At 37.5% G+C, this 23,649-nt stretch overlaps 3 protein-coding genes and 1 pseudogene across 4 annotated transcripts; 1 reads left to right on the forward strand and 3 right to left on the reverse strand.

The window, feature by feature from the left end:
* Nucleotides 1-2,248: 2,248 nt before the first annotated feature.
* LOC103322609 (putative glucan endo-1,3-beta-glucosidase A6) lies at nt 2,249-4,626 on the reverse strand. The gene is made up of 4 exons (XM_089047331.1): nt 4,499-4,626; nt 3,380-4,390; nt 2,788-3,099; nt 2,249-2,631 (listed from the first exon to the last, which is right to left on the reverse strand). Exons 1-4 carry the CDS (start codon nt 4,542-4,544, stop codon nt 2,594-2,596), a joined length of 1,407 nt encoding a protein of 468 aa, XP_088903457.1. The 5' UTR covers nt 4,545-4,626; the 3' UTR covers nt 2,249-2,593.
* Nucleotides 4,627-5,622: 996 nt separating this feature from the next.
* Nucleotides 5,623-8,859, forward strand: LOC103322598 (receptor-like kinase TMK4; annotated as a pseudogene). The gene is made up of 2 exons (XR_016124690.1): nt 5,623-7,895; nt 8,282-8,859. The product of XR_016124690.1 is annotated as a receptor-like kinase TMK4 (transcript).
* A 4,414-nt stretch (nt 8,860-13,273) lies between these two features.
* On the reverse strand, nt 13,274-16,851 carry LOC103322588 (Leucine-rich repeat protein kinase family protein). The gene is made up of 2 exons (XM_008224515.2): nt 14,385-16,851; nt 13,274-14,138 (listed from the first exon to the last, which is right to left on the reverse strand). The coding sequence occupies exons 1-2, from the start codon at nt 16,642-16,644 to the stop codon at nt 13,624-13,626; spliced, it is 2,775 nt and encodes a 924-aa protein (XP_008222737.2). The 5' UTR covers nt 16,645-16,851; the 3' UTR covers nt 13,274-13,623.
* A 5,592-nt stretch (nt 16,852-22,443) lies between these two features.
* LOC103322608 (uncharacterized) lies at nt 22,444-23,649 on the reverse strand. The gene has a single exon (XM_008224538.3). It carries the CDS (start codon nt 23,647-23,649, stop codon nt 22,444-22,446), a length of 1,206 nt encoding a protein of 401 aa, XP_008222760.3.

The following is a 23,649-nucleotide window of genomic DNA, read 5'->3' on the forward strand; positions in this document are numbered from 1 at the left end:
AACCTTTATCTCAAATCCAAGTTAATTCATTTATTTATTATTTATTGTATTTCAAATTAGAGTTTGTTATAAATTCAATTTCGTTGGTGTTTATATGTTGTTGATATATATGTAATCATTTTTATTAGTCATTGATTTTTGTTTATCCAATAAAGAGAATCCAGCATCCCGAGTGAAATTCAACTTGAATTGAAGTTGCCTTAATCTTGGCATGCTTTTGGGAGGTGGCGTTGTCAAGGGGAAGCGTCATCATTACTTCACCTTTGTCATTTCTAATGACAGCACCAATTCCACCAACACCGGGAATATAAGGAGCATCTATATTGAGTTTAAATTTACCAACAGGAGGGGGAGACCATTTGGATGTTTTCTCAACAACTATATTAGGCTCCCTTCTCATTAGCCCTCCTCCATACTCCTCAGCCAGCTGCAATGTTCTATAAAAAATCATCTCCTCTGTTTGAGAGTAGGCTTCAAACACAACCTTGTTTCTGTTTTGCCTAATACTCCGGCAGATGTATACATGCAATTCAAATTTTGAAAGAAAAACAGTAGCAGCCTCAAAGAAATCACCGTAATGCCATCTCCAACCCAAATGGGGCTAAAACCAAATTTCTCCCATTTCAAAATACAACTATTCACGTATTGTCCGAACTCAAACATTTTTTTTCTCGTTAATTTTTTTGACATTATTTTTGTTTCAACCTTCGTTGAATTGATTTTTTTCGAGAATTTTAACTTAAAAAATCCAAAATATAAAATTATTTCACTTAAAATGAGAATGAGTGCAGAAGCACAGTAAAAATAACCAAAAGGAGCAAGTTCAAATACAACCATAAAATTATTTCACTTGAAAATGAGCACAGGAGCATAGTAATAAAAAAAACAAACATAAAATTATTTCACTTTAAAATAATAATTAAAAATAACAAAAGGAGCAAGTTCAAATACAACCATTGGATGCAAATGGTCAATACGAGCACATGCCATGTGTCCAGTTTTAATAAGTGAAAGTGGATGACTTTTTGTCTTGATGTGCCTGCTCCTTCAAGCGGATTTAGTTTGGGCCCCACAAAAATTATTGCCTGGACTGCTAAATGGTCCCAAATTCTGCCTGAAAAACCAGCTAGGTAATAATTTAGCCTACCTATACTTGCGTTGGGGAGAGTTTTTAGGCTAAAATCCCAAATTTTAGGTTTAGCCCCTTGCGTTGGAGATGGCGGACAACCCTTTAAAAACCTCCACAAATCTCACTTTCTTCCAGACTTTTTGAGCACCAGGACAACTCCAAAACTGCATGAATTAACTTTTCAGAATTTACATTACAAATGGGGCAAGAGTCATCATATACTATTTTCCCCTTGACTAAATTAGTTTTACAAGAAGGAGAGTTATGAATGGCCCTCCAATTAAAAAAACTGAGTTTGGGAGGTACCTCCAGGGACCACACTTTCCCCAAAATGGACTTTTGGTCACTTGAGTTAGGTCATCTCCAATGGGGGCTATAAAGTGGGCTGCACCACCCTTGGGTTGCAAGATATAGCAACTAAAGCAAAAAAGTCATCCCCTAGTTCAAGTTTTGAGGCCTTAAATGATTGAGCCCCATCGGAGCTATACAAGATTTATGCTCACGGTTGAAGCCCCTAAAACCGAATAGGGCCTACATAAAGAAAAAGCTGCCAACCCATAAATGTGTTGTTGGTGACTTGCCTTGTTACTGCAGCTCATGATACTCTCTTCTTGACCAATGATTAGCTTCTCTTTGTTTTATATTTTATTTAATGTGACCAATGAGAGGGGATGGGCTAGATAGGGTTTGTTTTTGTGTTTTTTGACTACGGATGAGGCTTTGTTTTTTTTCAAGGCAACAATCTAGTTTTTTTTCATAGAAAAAATTTTCAAATCTTGTCCAAATTTTGATTTTGATTTTGATTTTGATTTTTTTTTAAATGTTCACACAAAAAAAAAAAAAAAAACCCTAACATACTATAATATACATTAAAGCAAATCATTTTTATTTATTTTAAAAATAACAAAATATCAAATTATATCAAATATAGTACATTGTGAAAGTGATTCTTTTAGAGCCTCAAAGATTCCATGAACCCTAAATGAGGCTCTATCAACCTCTTTTAAAGCCCCAACCATTGGGGATGGCCTTAGAGGGGGAGCCAGCATCCCCATGGCAACCACTTTTTTTTTTTTTTATGTGCAAGAGCAACAAAAAAAAAAAATTAATAATACATACTAAAGGGCTAATTGGCTTTTTATTTTTTATTTTTTATTTATTTATATCTATATGCCATCTTAGAGATCATGCTAGTTACATCCTTCAAATTATACTAGAGTGACCTCACAAATAGAGAGCGCAAAACAGGCTAAAAATGCATCACATTGTTTTTTCTTTTTTTCTTTCTTTTTCGATCTGGTACAAAATGCACCACATTGTTAGTAGCCTCCCTAAAAGTATGACGAAACTGTGAATGACAAAGTGGTTGAACACGGCTCCTATATCATCCAGAGGTGTCCATAAAAGTATATGTCTTGGCCTGATGCTGTTATTTTGCTGAGAACCGTATATTTCTGGTCATCCTCAAAGAGTCACACTAGGGAACTTGCAAGATCCATGACCTGCTTAAATTATATATCAAAGTAAGAATCCGGAAGAGAAAATCGAGAGGACTAATTAGTCACTTAGGATGAGAGCATTGGTAAATGCTGTTAATCCCTGAGCGCATGGGTAAAGAACACCTTCCATTCCATTAATTGCAGAGAAAGAAAACTTACTGGGGTCCACAGTGGTTTGCTCTGCCAGCCCATTGAAATAGCAAGTAGCTCCATGGCTCCTAAACTTGGCCCAGTAGGAACTGAAGGCATAGCTCGCATGCAAAATCTCTGAGACTGGTTCATAGCACTCCTTCCCTGGTGAAAGCGCATCACACGTACCATTCCCTGCACCACTATTGCACAAATTGGTTAACGCCGAACCCAACTCATCATTATTTACACCCTTAGCAACCACACACCACACGCTGCCCTTGTAAGGACTGTTATTATTCGCTTCCGGCAAGGGCTCGTAGTCCTCCAATCGCCGTTTTCCTGTAATCAAGGTATTAAATATCGATGTTAATAAAAATACCAAAATTCCAAAAATGCAGGTTTAGCGAAAGAACGAGTTTTGTTATTTGTATCATCTCAATTGACTATCTAGTGTATCATCTTTCTAATTAAATATGTTTGATTTATATATTAGAGAGACAGATTTTACACTCAACAGTCAATTAAGATGGTACAAATAATTTTACTTCAATATAAATAGAAATTATATGAAATTTGTAAGTAAAATCATGCGATAAATGAACATATTTTTGGAGCTTGCCTGCCAAGTCAATGTCATAAATGGGAGTTCCATCAGCATGCAACAAGCCCCAATGCCTCTCTGTCCCTGGCCCTGTCTTTTGATTTTCATCAAACAATGAAAATATGAACGTAGGTATGACTACACCAGGCCTAGCTGGTGTCCCAAGAGGTGGCTTAGCGACCATTCTATGTATCAAATTTCGGTTATATGTGGCTGCATTATGTATATTAGCACCAGGCTGTTCGATGTCACCAGAATTAGGCCAGCCGGTCTCCGTGATCAAAAGCCGGATGTTCGGGTACCCTAGCGTGGCCATGGCATGGATCAATGAGTCAAGCATTTGGTCTAGGAGGTTAGTGTAGATCAACCCACTTCCCGGGTCAGTGTAGCAGTCGGTATTGTTGTTTCCTCTAAATAATGCAAAGTCTAGACTAATGTTCGTGGTGTTTGAAGACCATGGAAAATAAGGATACACATCAATGAACATAAAGGAGTTGGTCCGGTTCAAAAATCTTAGCATTGGGGCCATGACCGAATTGGAGATATCGGGCCTAAACATGCTGTTTGATGGTGGGAATGTTGATTGTAACACATCAATGGCTAATGGGGTACCTACTTTGATGTTTGTGATATTTTGCGCTTTGAGGGAGGACTTAATTTTAGTCATGGCAGGGACAAGATCAAGCCACATTTGGCGATCTTGGTCCGAGGAGTTGTAGCTAAGGACTTCATTGCCTACAAGGAGGTACCGGATCATGGTCTGGGGGTAATAGGGAAGGACATTGTTTCGAACCCATTCATCGGCTTTGGCTTGGTTTGATGCAATGATTGAGATTTCACTGTTTGGGACCATAATTGAGACTTGCAGATTGGTGCCAGACAGGAGGTTTAAGATTTCCGGGTTGGCGTCGTAGAGCTTCACACGCCCTGCATTCATGGATTTGATGAGCTCAATGGAGCTGTTTGGGGATGGCAAATTGTTGCCAAGCTGCCCATAGTTTATGCCAATTTTGCTTGAGATCTCTGCAACTGTCAAGTGGAAACAAAAAAGGAGTTAGTGGAGACATGAAAAAGGGGATGCATAAATATACCAAGTAGCAAAGGGATGATTTTAACTATATGGCCTCACAAACTTACATGAAAGACCAAGGAGAGGGAAGAGAAAGAAAACCAGAGGTCCCATTTGATCTCTTGCTGCTTTGATCGTTACAGAGATGGGATATATGTTTTTGAAGCATAGAGCTCTCTCACATGTATATATATATATATATCTTGAGACCCCAAAGGGGAGACAGAATGCACAAGGTGTGAGTATGTTCAAATAGAGCTGAGATTAGATAATTTAAATGTCCATGCAAGAAGTTCTAATTTGGCAAATTATTACCTGAGTGATCTTTTGTGAGCGTGTGCAAAAGAAATCCTGATTTCTATTGTTTAATATGTGGTCAAAGAAACGAGCAAAGCATAGAAATAAGTGGTATTGATTCATAAAGTAAAAGGCAAAGATTGTGATATAAAAGCATATAGGCGTATGGAGCCTTCTTGGGTTCCATTAATTTTCTCTTTCTTTCATATGCATACAAATCGTTTCAAATTGGATCACATACAAAGCTAAGTTAACCTTAAGTTTAGCACAAGTGTGGATTAGGGAATTAATTTTACATATATACTTGTGCGAATTAACGATTACCTCGTGCATTGGAGTGCCTTCAGCCAGTGTCAAGGTTCTTAGGAAGCTTATCTCTTTTACAGATTTTAGCATCATCTGCCAAAGTACGTTAGTGACTGAAGGTTACTTTAAGTTAGACTCTATTTTGGACTCAATAGATTGAAAAATAACGTTTAATTTAGGGGACTGATTTTCTCACTCTCTTTTTATCTACTTAAATTTCATTTTTCTAAACAGAGAGAGTGTAGGTGGATAAAAGGGGAGTGGGAAAATCATTTACCTTAATTTATCACTAAATTCATCTTCTGCTTTTACTTAGGACAAAATTTGGAAATTAGACTAACTCAATTCTACAGACTGAAACTGGCGTTAGAAAATGTTTTCCTGTTGAAGAAGCTAGCTTAAAGTAATATTTTAAGTTTCCGACCCCCAAACAAAAAAAAACAAAAAAACAAAATTTAAAGTTTTGGCAAGAGGTGACTATGCCTAAACTGGCGCCAATGGTGTTTGTTCAGGGAAGCTTCCAACCGCCAGAATGGAGGCATCCGAAAGTGAAGTTAAAGAACTAGCAACGAAAATGGATAATGGTCGAAGTATTTGGTGTTAAGTCCACACGTTATCACCTAATTAACCAAAGAAACCGGACGCATCTCTCACTCACTCTAACCCAAAAATGGTTCTGCTGCTGCAAACCAGGCTAGCTTTCTTTCTAGCACTCTGTGTACTCTTCCTCAGCAGCAGCACAGCGGCAGACGACTCATATGTGATGTCGAAGCTTGCAGAAAGCCTCAAGAACGCACCCAAAGACTGGTCAACAGGCGAAACCTACTGCGACTGGGAGGGCATCAAATGTGTCGAAAACAGAGTCACCTCCATCAACTTAGCCTCCAAGTCTCTCTCAGGCTCTCTCCCTTCAAATCTCAACTCTCTCACTCAGCTCACCACCCTCTCACTCCAAAGCAACTCTCTTTCTGGCCTCTTTCCTTCTTTAGCCAACCTCTCTTTTCTCCAAGAAATCTATCTTGACACCAACAATTTCACTTCCGTTCCTTCTGGATGTTTTCAAGGCCTCTCAAGCTTGCAGGTTTTGAGCATGAGCCAAAACATCAATCTTGATCCATGGGTTTTCCCCATTGAGCTCACTCAAGCTTCAAGCTTGGTCACTTTAGCTGCAGGTAATGCAAATTTATATGGGTCTTTGCCTGATATCTTTGATTCCTTTCCAAACTTGCAAAATCTGAGGCTTTCTTACAATACATTTTCTGGGTTTTTGCCCAAAAGCTTTTCTGGATCTGGTATTCAAAACCTCTGGCTTAACAATCAGCGATTTGGGTTATCTGGTACGATTGAAGTTTTATCAAACATGATCCAGTTAAACCAGGTTTGGTCTCCATAAGAACCAATTCACTGGTCCAATCCCAGACATCTCAAAGTGTGAAACTTTGTTTGATCTTCAGCTTCGTGATAACCTGTTAACTGGCATTGTGCCAGCCACATTGATGTCCTCAACTGCCTTGCAAAACGTTTCTTTGGACTATAACAAGCTGCAGGGTCCTCTGCCTGTGTTTGGGTCCAATGTGAGAGCCACATTTGATGGTACTAATAGCTTCTGCCAAACCAAACCAGGACCTTGTGATCCGCAGGTCAACACTCTGCTTGAGGTTGCAGGGGCTTTGGGGTACCCAATTTTGCTTGCTGAGTCTTGGGAAGGAAACAATGCTTGCGATGGATGGAGCTTCATTGTTTGTGATACGCAAGGAAAGGTTATCACTGTGAATTTTGAGAACATGCATTTCACTGGGATCATTTCGCCTGCTTTTGCGAATTTGAAATCTTTGAAAAATTTGGTGTTGAAGAATAACAATTTGACCGGGTCGATACCGGCTAGCTTGTTAACCTTGCCGCAGCTTCAGCTTCTTGATGTTTCCAATAACAATCTTTTTGGGGAAATTCCGAAATTCCCAGATACGGTGAAGTTAATTACAACAGGCAATGTCTTGATTGGGACACTCCGGCTCTGGAGGTGGAGGAGGAGGAACTCCATCCGGGTCTGGTTCGAATGGAACTACACCCAATGGGAGTCCAGCTCCGGCATCGGGTGGTTCTTCAGTGTCTCCTGGTATGATTGCTGGTATAGTTATTGCTATTGTTATTTTCATTTTGGTGCTTTTTTTTGTGTCCATCAAATGTTATGGAAATAAAAAGCATATTGTAAGGATAGTGGATAGTGAAAATGGGTGCAATGGAATCCCAAGTGATAAAACTGGCCTTCATCTTTCTGAGGGTGGAAATGTTGCAATTTCGATCGAAGTTCTTCGAAAAGTGACAAACAATTTTGGTGAGGATAATATATTGGCGAGAGGAGGATTTGGAGTTGTTTACAAAGGTGAATTGCATGATGGGACTAGAATTGCTGTTAAAAGGATGGAATGTGTGGCAGTGAGCACTGAAAGAATGAATGAGTTCGAGACAGAAATTGCATTCCTAGCTAAGGTCAAGCATAGGCATCTAGTTTCTCTTTTAGGATACTGCATCAATGGAAATGAGAGGCTTTTGGTGTACGAGTACATGCCACAAGGAACATTAACACAGCACTTGTATAATTGGCGTGAGAACGGCGTACCTCCTCTTACTTGGAGGCAGAGAATCACAATAGCATTGGATGTGGCAAGAGGAGTTGAATATCTGCATGGCTTAGCTCCACAAAGTTTCATTCATAGAGACTAAAACCCTCTAACAGTCTTCTAGGGGATGACATGAGGGCCAAGGTGGCCGACTTTGGCTTGGTAAAACATGCCCCTGATGCGAATTCTGTTGAGACTCGGGTGGCAGGGACGTTCGGTTATCTTGCACCAGAATATACAGGTGAAGAATAAAAACACACTTATTTTTTTTATATGTTCATGTCTTAATTGAGAGAATCAAGGAGCATTACCTAAAAACTTCAAGGATATCAGATTTTCAAAGCTAATCTTATGCATGTTGCATAAGTGCAAGCTAATCTTATGCATATTTTCACAAGTTCTTAGAACTCCAAAAAAGGAAGGAAAAACAGACAGTTGAGTTCACTTGGAATTGATGCTACTATTGTCTAATTGTCATAATTTGGTTTAATTCATCCTTCAAAAAGTATAGCACACATGTGGTAAAATTAAATCCCCTTCTATTACCTCTCAATAATTTATGAACACTAAGGCAGTAATGTAGTTATGCTAGACAACTGATGTCTCTGAATCTGTCTCTATAATCAGCTACCGGACGAGTGACGACAAGAGTAGATGTTTATGCATTTGGAGTGGTGTTGATGCAACTTTTGAGTGGGAAGAAGGCCTTAGATCATACAATTCCAGATGAAAGGTCTCTCTTGGTTACATGGTTCCGCAGATTCCTTATTAAGAAGGAAAACATTCCAAAGGCTATTGACGAAACTCTTAAGAACCATGATGAGGAGACAATGGAGTGTATATACAAAGTTGCTGAGCTAGCAGGACATTGCACTGCTCATAATCCATTCCAAAGACCAGAGATGAGCTATGTGGTCAACATCCTGGCTCCTCTGGTTAGGAATTGGAAGCCTACCAGTCATGAAGAAGAAGAAAAGTATCGCATTGATCGGCACATGAGCCTTCCTCAAGGATTGGAATGGCAAGCCAATGAAGATGCTTCTGATGTTGAAGTCTCTTGGCTTACCAGAATTCCCAGAAGTTTAAGTTGTTAGGATTTTGGACCAACAATTATTTTATATTCTATCACTTCCCCTCATATGTGAGCCTCTTCCACATTTGGAAAGCAAGAAAATTTCTGGGGTCCCTAATGGTTTCCCCTACAAGTCTATCAGTTAAAATACCAAGTAGGACCCTGGCTCCCTACTGGTGGACATTTTGAAACAGCAACTAAATTCTCACTTAACAAATTTAATAGTAGCCAACCTTTCTTCTTAAGGATTAGAATAAAATACTCCAATCGAAATGCTAATCCGGTGTAACAAACGAAACCAGGTAGAAAGCTAAGATGTAACCTTTTCTTAAAAAACGAAAGAGAAAACGAGTTACAGCATGCTTGAAATTGCTTTTGGTAATTTTCTAGCAATTAAAAGCGTCTTTAAAAGATTTTGGCAGAAAAACTTAAAAGTGATTGTAGGTTATAAAAACACTTTCAAAGAAGCATCAGAAAGCACTACCAAGTCATTTTAAAGAAAACATCACTTCAATTTTTAATATAAATTTTGTAGTGCTTCCAATAAAAACGCTTTGAAAAACACTTATAAGCATAACTAGGGCATAGTCCTTCGGAAATTACACATTTTATAGAAGGGTGATTTGTTCAATGGTAGGACGGTTGTGTCTTTTTATATACTTTGGTAATGACATGGATGTCCTCTTGCCATTCTATCAAATTGATCTCTTGCTTTTGATATGGCCAAAATGATGAAAAAGAAGGTGATCCTACTTGCTCTTGGAGAATGAGACTCTTTCTCTTACTGGAAAGTTCTTCAATTGAATTGATGCTATTGGTGTTGACTTTATTATTACTGAACTGGTTTCCTGTGTTTATTGTTGGGAGATTCTTTGTTATCTTTTGAAGGATTGAACATACTATTGGGAGAGATAACTTTGTTATGCTATGTCTAGATAAATACTATTTTTGAACTACTATGAGATTATGCTAGTGAAATAAAGGCGTACTCTTTCCAGATGTTGAGATAAAAGCTTGACTTGTTTTAACTGAGAAAATGAATGAATGTTGTGGGTATTTTCGACATACATGCAAGGATTGAAATATTGGCCGATGATATATGATATATCTTTCAATATCGACATCGATACTAAGGATACTCGACGATATATCCCCGATAAGTGCGATATTTTAGATATTTTGTCGATATCCCCGATATTTCCCAATAACCATAACATAACCCAAAAAAAATTCATAAGTTTTGAAGGCAATTGAAGCAAATTGAAACCCAAAAATAGTTAATCCTTGCCCAAAACCCTATAATTTATTAATATGATGAATCTATGCACAGTCCACTGCCCACATACCTCTGATCCATCCAAGAGGACATGGCGATCAGTTTTGGATCTATGAACATAGGAACTAGACCTAGTACTAACTCAAATGAATCTTATGATGTCTATGTTTATGTCATGTCTAATTATAGTGGAACTAGTTATGGAGCTCAAGATGACAAAAAAAAATTATGGACCAACTAGTTGGTTAATCCTAACTATCCCATATATGGGAGGACAATAGGGAGCTCAAGAGAGACCTATGTGCACCATGTTCAAACATGACTTATAAATGTTACATGACTTGGTATGACTATTGTATGAATCTAGATGATTGTTCCTCATTGTTTGAACCTCATTGGAGCTCTTCATTTATGTAGATGAACACTTATCTAAATTGTAATACAATATTTAAACAAACTATGGATTTATGCATGGTTTATTCATTCTAATTAACATTTTATTTTCAAACTTTTCATTAAGCATTACATACCACTTATATTTCATCATATGTATATCTTATTATTAGTAAATTTTGAGTTTTATTTGTTCAATACATTCATTGATAATGTACATAACATCTATGAAAGTTTTACACAAAAATTATGTGTTTGAATGCCTATATATGTCATTTTTGTTGATTTTTTTCGATACCTAAAACAATAACGATATATCCCCCGAAATATCCGTAAATTATATTATCTGCACGGCCGATATTTTAATCCTTGCATAAATGTGACCTAAATAACCATGCTCAATTAAAATTGCTAGGTAATTGGAATGTTATATTGGTTGTGCTCTAAATATCTCTTTATATGCTGGCTAAATAACCAATTTCGTCCAAAAATATCCCTCCATGTGAGGGAAATGTTCTTTTTCGGTCATGAAATTGGACGGAAATTTGGACATGTCCTTGAAATGCGATGGATATATCAAATTATAAGGGTCAAATCGCCATAAATGAAACAATGAAAACCAAAGTAAAAACTCCGACAAACTACATAAACCAAAACTGAATTTTTGTCAAAATTATACATATGTCTCCACCTCTCTTTCGAAAATTGCAGAGAAAAAGGAAGAAAATTAAACACAAGGTCATGTTTAATAGTGGGAAAAGACTAAGGTTGTTGTTCTTGACCTCAATAAAGACTAAAGTTAACAACGGCTGCTATCTAAAGAGCGTGACTTTGCTGGCAAAATGTCTTTTGGTGCGTTTCACATGGTACCAAAGTATAATGGAATCCATTTAAGCTTTGACGGGCAAATTTAGCTTAGCAATAGCAACTAACGTGTTCATGGGGGTTTCTTCTTTGGAAAAAAATGTAGGAGACTCAACTTTTCTTTTTGGCAACTCAGAAATGCAAAGCACTGCCAAGTTGCCAACGCCAAAATAGCTGTCGAGGAGCGAAGCTAGTAAGCAATTGAATCACAAACACCGAATATCATGGCACGTTTAGTGGTGGTGAGGTTTGAACCAGATGTCAGTATTTTCATTTTCATAACTTAGTAATTTATTACGGAGTATAGACTTTTTCACCAAGAAAACCGTTGTAACAAAAGAAAACTTCTGTTTTTTTTTGTTTTTTTATTTTTTGCCGAATTTAGAAAGGGAAGGGGAAAAACTCACACGCAGATACTATGAAAACTTGAACTCAAGACCACTTAGTAGGAGTACACCAAAGGCTTGAGCCAATCCAACTATACCTCATTGGTAGAAAATTGTTGTTATTGAACTGCAGAGTTATTATTGAACGGCAAGATTGAACTCCTCAAGACACCCTCAACATAAACCCCTTCAGAGCATCCACAATGGGTTTTCTAAACCACCTCCTTAGACAAATAGGAATTGTAAAAATGCAACTCCAACAATGCTCCCTATCCACCTCCTAAAATAGGGAGTCATGTAGGAGCTCCTAAATATGAGGATAGAGAAAGGAGTCCTAGTAGCTCCCTATAATTTAATGTTGTTTTATTTAATGAGTATTTCAAACCTTTATTTAATGCTAACTATTTTTATTTTATTTTTTAATAGAGATAAACCAATCAAAAAAGAGTTATAGCATTTATGACTCTCCAAATTAAGAAGTATGATTGGAGTTGAAATTTTGTAGAGAGCTCCTAAAATAGCTTTCTTATATTTTTAGCTAAGAAATAAAGAGCATCATTGTGGATGCTCTCATATAAATGTGCGTATGCCAACAATTTTGTACCTATGTATGTATCCAAAATAATATCCCTAATCACGAGGTAATAATCAAAATTTAGTCTTCCACTTGATTTTAATGAAAAAAAGCTGCCGAGTTCTAGCACATTGGAAATGATCTTGACTTGCGAATCAATGGTCTCAAGTTCAACCTCATTACATTGACAGTGTGTGAGAAACCTCCTCTCCCAATATCACTTGTATAAAAAATAAAATAAAAATCTTATCCAAATTTTTTATTTTTATTTTTTGTTTAAAAAAAAAAAAAACATATGCTCTCCTATGCATGTGTTAGCCAAAGTTAAAGCACCTTGTCTGGCCTATGATTGCAACAAACTGCAATTTACTTTATACATGACAGCTCAAAGAGGCCCAAACCAGGATATATGCTTATCCATGTCCTGCTGTGGCTTTGACATTCAACCATAAAATCCTTGTCATTATATCATTCCACATAACACAATCCATCAGATTATTGGTTTCTTGGTCTCTGTCTCCTCTTTCTTACGTCGCTAAATTAACAATCAATTCACATGAAGGAAAAAATAAAGGCTGGCCGATATCAATTGAAAGGAAATATATGCTTATATTAAGGTCCCTACAACATGTGCAGCACTACAAAAGTCATCTTCAAAACAAAAGGTCCACTTTTCAAGCCACCTAACATGTTTCCTTCCAAATCCTCTCTTCTCTTCCCCATGTGCAATTACGTACAGCTTCAACACCACCACCGAATTCCCTTATAAATATTTAAAACAATACATCTACAAACATGCACATCAACTATACTAACATGCACAACTCTCTCCCTCTCTCACACGCATATCAACCTAACCCTTTAACAACCAAAATCTTTGTTTCTTTTTTCTGTCATTAAATCTTGCAAAATAATAACTTGAATCCTAAGCGGTCCTGTTGTTACACAGCCTGGAGAATCATTCAAACACATCAAACATAATGATTTGTCATAAGAGCAGAGCAAATTGGCAACAGTCCAGCCAACAAGCATTATTCAAAGTAAAAGAATATCATTAGAAAAAATTGCCTTTAATGAGTAGGTAATAGAATATTATACAACAAACTTTCTTTAGTTTCTTTCATTTTTCTTTCTCATGATCACCAACTCAATCTGTTAGCTATCAAAGAATCAACAACATAAAGTTTTTACAGGTTACATGCAAGCTCATTAGTAACATAAGGATCGTAAAAACAACATGAAAAAAGAATAAATACAAGAATCTTCGATACACGGGTGATCCGCTTGGATCAAAACTGCTTGATGCATTACCTGCTTTTTTACTCGATCGTATCTTCCTCAACCCGACATTTTTGGGTCTCTTTTTCTTGGTTTTTAAAAGTGAATTGATCTCTAGCTTTTATATCATCGACAATCCATCGAATCGAATGAATCAGCAAATCCAGAAGGTTTCGAAGGGATGCTTGATTGAGTTTGAGAGTAGGACAGATCATCAAACATCCTGGAAGTACCTTCATTGGCTTGCCATCTTTGCAATGCTTGAGGAAGGCTCATGTGCAGGTCAATGCCAGAATTTTCTTCTTCTTCATTGGTGGTAGGTTTCCAGTGCTCAACAAGAGGACCCAAGATGTTGACTGCATGTCCCATGTCTGGTCTCTGGTATGGCTCACGAGCAGTGCAGTGTCCTGCCAGCTCAGCAACTTTGTATATGCTCCCCATTGTCTCCTCATCAGGGTCAAGAGTTTGGTCGATAGCCTTTGGAATGTTTTCTTTGTTGACAAGGACTCTGCGGAACCATGATACCAAATGAGACCTTTCATCTGGCATGGTATCATCTAGGGCTTTTCTGCCACTCATCAGCTCCATTAACACTACTCCGAATGCATACACATCTACTTTTGTCGTCACTCTGCCAGTAGCTGATCATAGAAACATAGATCCAAAAATGAACATTCTAGCATCACGACATATATATCATAAAGCAAACTGAATCCATATCAAAAATTTTACAAGGGATTACAGTGGGTCCTATGTAATTGAATAGGCATTTTAAATTGCAGTTTTGCAACATACATGTATAGGATTAGCTTGAAAATCTGTATACTCGAAGCTTAGGAAATTGCATTATTCTTTCAATTAAGGGATGAGTCTAGAAATTTTCTTACCTGCATATTCTGGTGCAAGATACCCAAATGTCCCTGCCAACCGTGTCTCAACAGAATACTTTCCGTCGGGGGCATTTTTAACCAAACCAAAGTCAGCAACCTTTGCCCTCATGTCATCCCCAAGAAGTATGTTAGATGGTTTCAAGTCTCTGTGAATGAAACTTTGTTGAGCTAAGCTGTGCAGATATTCCACTCCTCTTGCCACATCCAATGCTATTGTTACTCTCTGCTTCCAAGTAAGTGGAGGTACTCCAATCTCACGCCAATCAAACAAATGCTGTGTTAATGTCCCTTGTGGCATGTACTCATATACCAATAGCCTCTCATTGCCATTGATACAGTATCCTAAAAGAGCAACCAGATGCCTATGCCTGACCTTAGTGAGGACTGCAATTTCTGCCTGAAACTCATTCAACCCTTTAGTTCCCACTGCCACAGATTCCATCCTCTTAACAGCAATTTTAGTACCATCATGCAATTCACCTTTATAAACAACTCCAAACCCTCCTCTACCCAAAATGTTATCCTCACTAAAATTGTTTGTCACATCTCTAAGAACGTGGATCGAAATTGCAACATTTCCACCCTCAAAAACATGAAGATCACCACTACTCTGGCTATGCAAATCGCTTTGAACTCCATTATACCCATTTGCACTACTCATCACATCACTCTTAGCAATTTCGATCCCATTCATTGGGTTATCGACCCTTCCAAATTTCCCATGCTTTTTACTAGCATAACATTTGATGGAGACAAACAATACCACCACAAAGAATATTACAACAGCAATAACTATGCCAGCAATCATACCAGGAGACACTGAAGAACGACCCGATGCCGGAGCCGGAGTCCCATTGGGTGTAGTTCCATTCGAACCAGACCCGGATGGAGTTCCTCCTCCTCCACCTCCAGAGCTCGGAGTAGTCCCAATCAAGACATTGCCTGTTGTAATTAACTTCACCGTATCTGGGAATTTCGGAATTTCCCCAAAAAGATTGTTATTGGAAACATCAAGAAGCTGAAGCTGCTGCAAGGTTAACAAGCTAGCCGGTATTGACCCGGTCAAATTGTTATTCTTCAACACCAAATTTTTCAAAGATGTCAAATTGGCAAATGCAGGCGAAATGATCCCAGTGAAATGCTTCTTCTCAAAATTCACAGTGATAACCTTTCCTTGCGTATCACAAACAATGAAGCTCCATCTATCGCAAGCATTGTTTCCTTCCCAAGACCCAGCAAGCAAAATTGGGTACCCCAAAGCCCCTGCAACCTCAAGCAGAGTGTTGACCTGCGGATCACAAGGTCCTCGTTTGGTTAGGCAGAAGCTATTAGTACCATCAAATGAGGCTTTCACATTGGACCCAAACACAGGCAGAGGACCCTGCAGCTTGTTATTGTCCAAAGAAACATTTTGTATGGCAGTTGAGGACATCAATGTGGCTGGCACAATGCCAGTTAACAGGTTATCACGAAGCTGAAGATCAAACAAAGTTTTACACTTTGAGATGTCTGGGATCGGACCAGTGAATTGGTTCTTATGGAGCCAAACCTGGTTTAACTGGGTCATGTTTGATAAAACTTCAATCGTACCAGATAACCCAAATTGCTGATTGTTAAGCCAGAGGTTTTGAATCCCAGATCCAGAAAAGCTTTTGGGCAAAAACCCAGAAAAATTATTGTAAGAAAGCCTCAGATTTTGCAAGTTTGGAAAGGAATCAAAGATATCAGTCAAAGACCCATATAAATTTGCATTACCTGCAGCTAAAGTGACCAAGCTTGAAGCTTGAGTGAGCTCAATGGGGAAAACCCATGGATCAAGATTGATGTTTTGGCTCATGCTCAAAACCTGCAAGCTTGATAGGCCTTGAAAACATCCAGAAGGAATGGAAGTGAAATTGTTGGTGTCAAGGTAGATTTCTTGGAGAAAAGAGAGGTTGGCTAAAGAAGGAAAGAGGCCAGAAAGAGAGTTGCTTTGGAGTGAGAGGGTGGTGAGCTGAGTGAGAGAGTTGAGATTTGAAGGGAGAGAGCCAGAGAGAGACTTGGAGGCTAAGTTGATGGAGGTGACTCTGTTTTCGACACATTTGATGCCCTCCCAGTAGCAGTAGGTTTTGCCTGTTGACCAGTCTTTGGGTGCGTTCTTGAGGCTTTCTGCAAGCTTCGACATCACATCTGAGTCGTCTGCTGTGGTGGTTGTGGTGGTCAAGAGGAGAAGAGAAAGTATTAGGCAGAGAGCTTGTAGGGTTTTCAGCTGACCCATTTCTGGGTTTGAGAGAGAGAGAGAGAGAGAGATGGATTTGGTTTTTTCCTCCGGTTTTGTGAGTGAATGGGGTTTTGTACAAACAAAAGGCAAGCTGGGGAAGGGTGCTGCTCTGTTGGGGAATGGGCTGTGCTAGGCTGACAGAGTTCTGCTCACGGCTCTTGAAACCATAGGGTTTTCTTTCTTTTCTTTTCTTTTTCCATAGTTTCTTTTTTAAATCTTTTTATTTTTCTCTGAGATTTTGTTAAGTTGGATACTATATACGGTAGTGATGAGCTGTTATGATCTTAAAATATTTGGGAAAAACATGGAGAACTTACTATTTTGATTAATCATTTATAATTTTGATATTGAAATTTGAAATTAGAGGTTAATGCAATAAATAGAAATAAAATTGTTTTGATTATCTAATTAGTTAACTGAACCCTTATTTAATGAATTGGACTTGTAATGTGATTGAACTTTATATAACTAGGTAATTAGTTGTCAGATAAAATTATAATTATCACATCAAAATAGTTTGTGTTAATAAATTAATAATCTCATCAATTCTTTTGTTTGTACAACTTTTTGTTTAAGTACAAGCAATAATCTAAACTACAAGAGATGGTGATTTCTCACAGACACAAAATTATGATGCTGTGTGAATTCGAACTTGAGACTTTTGATGTGCAAGTCAAGACCCTTTTCAACTGAATTAGGCTCCATTAGCCAAAAAAAAAAAAAAAAACATACATTCTTATGATCATTATGCTTTTCTCCTCTTTTTTTATTTGGGGACATAGCATATTTTTTCTATTCAATGATTTATAGATGGTATATGTGTTATTTTTGTGGTTTGAATTTAGTAGTAAACTAAAGCAAAATCCTAAACAATTAACCTTTTGAATAAAACAACCGTTTTAAAGAACAATTTAAATTACAACTACAAGTAATGATTTAGTAAATTATAAATTAATGCTTTAAAAAAATAGAAAGGAATTGTAGGCTAATTTACCTAATGTACATGGCAAAGGCACTAGATGCTAGGAGGCATTTTTCTCTCATCTTCTATGTTTGCAGTTTTGCCATAATTTTTAGAAGTCAATTGTGTTAGGCTAACTAATTGTGTTGTTCATAGACTAAATTGCTATTCTACATTTACTAGTGTGAGTTGTTCTTTTTTTCGACACAAATGATATTAGAGAAGAAGAAATTCAAACACAAGACCTTATGTGCATGGATAACTCATTTTAACCACTTTATCTACAAATCCTTATTAGTGTGGATTTTTTTTTAATTGAAGAACATTAAGTAAGATGTATTGCTTAAAAATCATTAAATTTACGTTGAATCGATTAATAATTCGTCATTTTTTTTAATAAAAAAAATCATACGAAATCTAATTTCCCCTTTAATGAATAAGAAATATCTAATGATTTGGTTAAAATTTCATCCTAGTAAGCGTTTAATTTTTCTTACTAGTACCTTATAAATCACTCTCTTATTATTCTATAAAAAGCAATGTACTCCGAAACATAATCAATTAACAACATTCATATTTCCCCAGCAATGGTTTCTTTTGAATGGAAAAAGAAAAACAAAAGTTTGATGTGGGCCATACATGTGAATAAGGTGAGGCCCACAGACGCAAAATGATACTCTGGATTTGAATTGGCAATGGGTCCCGCAAATGACAGTTGGTCCTTAGCAGATAACGCGTGGACTTGACACCATGTACTTCCCGCAGTTGGTTTATTCTTTCGGAGGTTTCCGTTAATTAACGCCATTTCTCTCGTTTCATCATCAGTCAACGTTCTTCTTCCAACCGATGAGCGCTGAACCGGCCGAGCCGATTCACGACCATATAGACGTCGCAGGCCATGGCCAACGCGTCTCTGGACCTTTGTTACATTGCCACAGCGACTGGTAGCACTAATATTATTTCAATTTTGTTTAAAGGGTTAATCGTTTTAATTAGTTTCTGAATTTAAATTCGATTTGTATTTGAGTTCTTTAATTTCTATAATTGTTTCCATAGTCCTTTAACTTCACTTTGGTTATGACAAACGGTCATATCAATTTTGTTAATTTTTTCTGTTAAATGCAGGGGTAAAATAGTATTTTTATATTAAAACAAAAAATAATAAAATATATATCTTTAAAATAACAATAAAAGAAAATCAAATAAAAAACCAACCAAAAAAAAAATCAAGTTTGGGGGGAGTAGAAATCAGGATAGAGTTAATTTTTTATTCATATTTTAATCAATTTAATACAAAAATACCATTTTACCCTTTCATTTATTAGAAAAGTTAACAAAATTGATGATAAGACCATTTGTCTTAACGAAATTGAAGTTGAAGGACCACGGGAATGATTTTAGAAATTGAAGAACTCAAATGTAAATAAGGTCTAAGTTCAAAGACTAATAAAACGATTAAGTATTTGTTTACAAATATCTAAATTAATTTCAGTCTTTTCATCTTTTGATTTTCATATCCTCAGAGTAACTTCAGTGACCTCTTCAGTCACTTTGAGATGCTTAAATATGTGAGTTATATCATAAAAAATCTCTTCAATAACCTTGTTAAACTCAGTCATCAAAGCTGCAATCTTTCTCTCTTTTCAAGATTGGTAAGTTGACTTTGGCTCTTCAAAATATTTAATTTTACTTTGAAAAAACAAAACCTACCTTGAAAATGTTAAAAACATGCATATTTTCTTTTCAGATAATAAATATACAGACATTCTTCATATGTTTTCATATTTTTTTATTCTTTTTCACGACATTGCATTAATTGAATTGAAGAGTTTGTTGGAGTAAAAATTATTCAAATAGCAAATAAACTTCAAATTGTAGCATAAGTCAACAAACTTTAATTAGAAGAGTTTAATTTCTAATACTATTGGAGATGCTCTCACTCACATGTCGAACTTTTCTCTTTCACCTAGGGGTGGGCATTTGAATCAATGAACTGAGTTGAGTAGAGTCCAAAAAAAAAAAAAAACCGTGTTGACCAAAAATGTCAACTAGGCTAAAAAACCGAACTAGATTGCTTTGGATCTGTTCTCATCCCGATTCTAGTCTTGAATAAACCAGTATAAACAGAAAGAAAAACAACAAAAAGAATCACATGGAGGGAAGCAGGAGCTGGGTAATTGGATCACGGGTATTTAGGGGTCGATTTATTGGGATGGGGAGAGTTTTGGGTCTGTGACACCTGAGGGTGGGGAAAGATTTGAGGCTTGGGGTGGTGACAAATCCAAAAGGGAATCTAGAATGAAATTTGTTGATGAGGGAGAAAGGGGAATGGTTGGGGGGTGTAGGGGCTTTTTTGTTATGGCAACTCCAAATGGGCCGAGGCTACTGTGAACAAAGAGTGGGTGATGTTGTCTATTTGCTTGAGTTACAGAATCAGACCCGAAAAGCACTTCGAAAGCTTATGTGTTCTTACAGAGCACTTTGGTTTCTCTCACCAAAAGGATTTGATGACTATAGAGAATCACAATCTTGGGCTTGGCCTGAGTAGCTTATGGTGTGTGAGCTAAGCCTCCACAAGTTTAGCAGAGAGAGAGAGAGAGAGAGAGAGAGAGAGAGATTGGGCTATTTCAGTTGGAAATAAAAAAGCTTGGTGGTGTTTGGAATGGGAATTTCAAGGAGAAAACCCAAATTGAAGGGGAAGCTTGAGGGTATTCTAGTAGCTAGAGAAGTTACTTGCTTGCTCGCGATGGTCGAGTTGATGAGTAGCAGATGCCTCATTTTATAGGTGCTCGAAGCCCCTTATTTCCAGAAAACCATAGTTGGTTCTCCCAAATTTTGCCAAGTCTTCTTCTCCCTTTTCCATTCGCTTCCTCCAATTCACCCTTTTAAGTGAAACTTGCTTAATCCAAGCACATTAGGACAAATTGTTTTGGAGCTCCAAAGTCACCTTGCAGCTGGCCTTTGCAACACCTTCCATCCTTGGCAATGCTCCCTCTCCTTTTCTTTTCACGTTTCTTACATGAGCTTGTAGAGATCAAAATAGGTAAAGGTGATGGTCTAAAAGGTGCTTCACTTTCAGCAGCCCGTGTATCAACGTGCACGTGGGTTTGGTTTGATTATAACTTGTAGGTTTGGTTTTAGTTTGATTTTAAAGAGGTGCTAGGATCTCTTTTCTCTCTCTTTGCTTACCCATATGATTGGGCTCAAGAAGTGAGCTTGAGTTTTGGTTCTCCTATGCAGCCCAAAACCTCCATATTTTGAACTATTAACGAGCCTTATTGGACACTCATACCTATCCACACCACAACCCACTCAACAAGCCCCATTTATTTACATGGCTTGGGACCGCTTAAACTTGTCAGGTGGTTTGGCATTAGAAAATAAGGGGTTTTGCTTGGTGTTGCACGTTATCTGTAGGTTATGTATTTGCTTGGCGTGGCACGCATATCAAAGCTCGTGTAGGCACTTTGTAATTGTGTGACAGATTTTTGCATACCCCATTTGGGCTTTTTTTTTTACAACGGAGTATTGCATTGGGGTTGAAATACATTTGGGCATTCTCTTGATTATTGGGGCCACCAATGTGCAATAAAGTGGGCTAAATAATCAAACCCAGCCCAAAAATCAAATCACTGGTAGTGACGTGACATTTTTCTTCCCGCATGTATTGTAACGTTGTCGTCGTGATTTTTTTTTTCAAGGCCTTTTATTTCCCCTAGGTGTCTCTTCAAACCCCTCTTATTTATCGTCTGAATATCAGAATGAGGAACTCATCCATAACATCTAGAAATAAGCCCCTTGCCAGACTTGCTATTCTATCTTTCCAAACCCTCGATCTCTACTCCTTTATATCCTTAGAGCTTGTGGGTGTAAGGATCTTTCCTAAAAAAAGCACCTTCCGACAAGACTCGCCTTGATTCCCCTTTGGAACTCGTGATGAACCTTAAACTTGTCTGACATCTTGCAGGTGTCGGGCCCATATTACCAAATTACCCTTCTTGCCCCCAAATTCCAAACTACCTTAGGGTTAGACTTCTACTGGAAAACCGGCAGCATCTCCCCTGAAAATGGCTCAAACCCAACATAAGGTTAGATTGCATATACTTCATTAAGGTTAATTTTGTCATTTACATTAGTTTTTTTTTTTCAATGAGATCATCAATTTTTGGACAAACAATCAACAAAAAGGATTTTGTGAAAACAGACTGAAACCTGAGGGGGCATTCTTGTAATTATTGAGACTTGAGGGGGTTTTGTGAAAACACAAGAAACCTTATGGGGTGTTAGTGTAAATAACTCTTCAAATTTTTCACTGTCTTCATCATCTCGATTTTATCGATATTATAGTGATATTTTAGCCTGCTGAAGTGTGAGAAAAATTATTGACGTCAATATTTTCCGATATTATCGATACTTATATAATATGTGTATGAATATGTTCTAAAATATCTTATACTCGAACAAACTATAATATCTTCGATATTTCGTAAATATTATCGATATTTTAGCCCTTATAGGATATAGTCTCAACACCTCGGGCATAAACTTGTGCGGCCCACCATTCTCAGTGCTACATGAAATCAAATTCTTTAGCAAGTGTGTTAAAGCATTCATGTATGTATGTGAACGTTAGCACTTGAAAAGAAACAAGACTAATAAATAAAGTTATGATAAGAAAATACATTATTTTATTAAAAAGGAGACATTGGCACATGTGTCAAACATGATGAGGAGAAAGGAAAAATAACCAAAAACAACATAAGGAAACACTAGAGAAGTACATTGCATTTTTTTGTACTTCCTTTTATGATCAAAGGTAGCAATTCAAGGAGAGATCAGAATGATCGTTTCCGGGTTTTGCTAATATCATAGAGAACCCCAGCATCACTTCCGGCATTACTCTCTCTAGATAACCCATTTGGAAGTCCCGTATCACTACCAGCTCCATAAGGCACCCCAACATTGCTTCCAAAACCCCCTGTTATGTTACTAGGTTGAGGTATATGTTCCTCTATATTATCATATCCTCCATTAATCCCTCCAATGTCCCCCGCATCATTTCTCACATTACTACTGCTACTTCCATTAACATTCCCATAATGAGTTTGCAGTAACCCATTATTCACATGAGGCAACCCTATGCCACTTCCATCATTGCTCGCTCCCAAATTCTCATAAGACCAATCTATATCATTTCTATATTTTTTGTCGCCAAATCTCCCAAAGGACGTGCCGAAATCACTTCCAACATTGCTCATGTCACCCTTAATATTTCCAAACATAAACCCTATATCACTTGATCTACTCATTCCAAAGTTCTCTCTAAGCAGCCTCATCTCTTTAGAAACATTAATACCAGAAGTGCTGCCAAAAGATGCATGTGGTGGCAAACCCATGTTACCCATAACATTGTTGCTAAGTAACAACAGACATGTTCTGACTTTGCTTCCCTTTTCTTTGCTAAAATAATTGTACGAAGACTCTGTAGGGTTCCATTCATCGGGGACAGTGGTGTTTTCCGCATCCCCACCCTCATGAGGGGAAAAAGCACCTAAGGGAAGATTTGCCTCATGCCCGAGGTACTTGATCCGTTTCCAGATCTCTTTTATCTTCTCCTCCAAAAACAAAACCAAACAAGTCAGTTCACAAGCTCCAAATTCATTCAATGGTTTACCTTCTTGAATTTGGGACATGATGATGTTCATCTCCATCTCTTTGTTCTTTCTGTGAGTTTTTGTCAGTTGTTCTTTCAATTTAGCTAACCTATCATTAAGGTATGTCTCTTGGTTCATCATCTTCTTGCACCGATCTACTTCTGGTATCCTCTGAAACCTTGCGAGCAATTCTTCCGCAATTGGGCGTGAAGGCCACACAACCGGCTCCTTGTCGTCTGGGCCATAAATAATGGCAAAGCCACTCACGTCACACAAGATGCTCAACTCACTCAATTTTTTCAACAGGCCTTCCTTCCTTTTTCTGAAGCTGGTTTTCCTAGCACTATCATTCGTTATCCATGCTAGTTTGACCTTCTTCCTAGTCAT

Source organism: Prunus mume, linkage group LG2 (genome assembly GCF_029339155.1).
Source record: "Prunus mume cultivar Tortuosa linkage group LG2, ASM2933915v1, whole genome shotgun sequence".
In the NCBI taxonomy this organism is placed as follows: domain Eukaryota; kingdom Viridiplantae; phylum Streptophyta; class Magnoliopsida; order Rosales; family Rosaceae; genus Prunus; species Prunus mume.

Excerpts from the sequence above, each read along its gene's own strand:
- LOC103322588 (XM_008224515.2), bottom strand. The coding sequence starts at position 16,644 with ATGGGTCAGCTGAAAACCCTACAAGCTCTCTGCCTAATACTTTCTCTT. Across the intron at positions 14,139-14,384 it reads TCTTGCACCAGAATATGCAG|CTACTGGCAGAGTGACGACA; the intron begins GTAAGAAAATTT and ends TTCTATGATCAG.
- LOC103322608 (XM_008224538.3), bottom strand. The coding sequence starts at position 23,649 with ATGACTAGGAAGAAGGTCAAACTAGCATGGATAACGAATGATAGTGCT.
- LOC103322609 (XM_089047331.1), bottom strand. The coding sequence starts at position 4,544 with ATGGGACCTCTGGTTTTCTTTCTCTTCCCTCTCCTTGGTCTTTCAT. Across the intron at positions 4,391-4,498 it reads CCCTCTCCTTGGTCTTTCAT|TTGCAGAGATCTCAAGCAAA; the intron begins GTAAGTTTGTGA and ends TCCACTTGACAG. Across the intron at positions 2,632-2,787 it reads GCAAACCACTGTGGACCCCA|GTCATGGATCTTGCAAGTTC; the intron begins GTAAGTTTTCTT and ends TAATTTAAGCAG.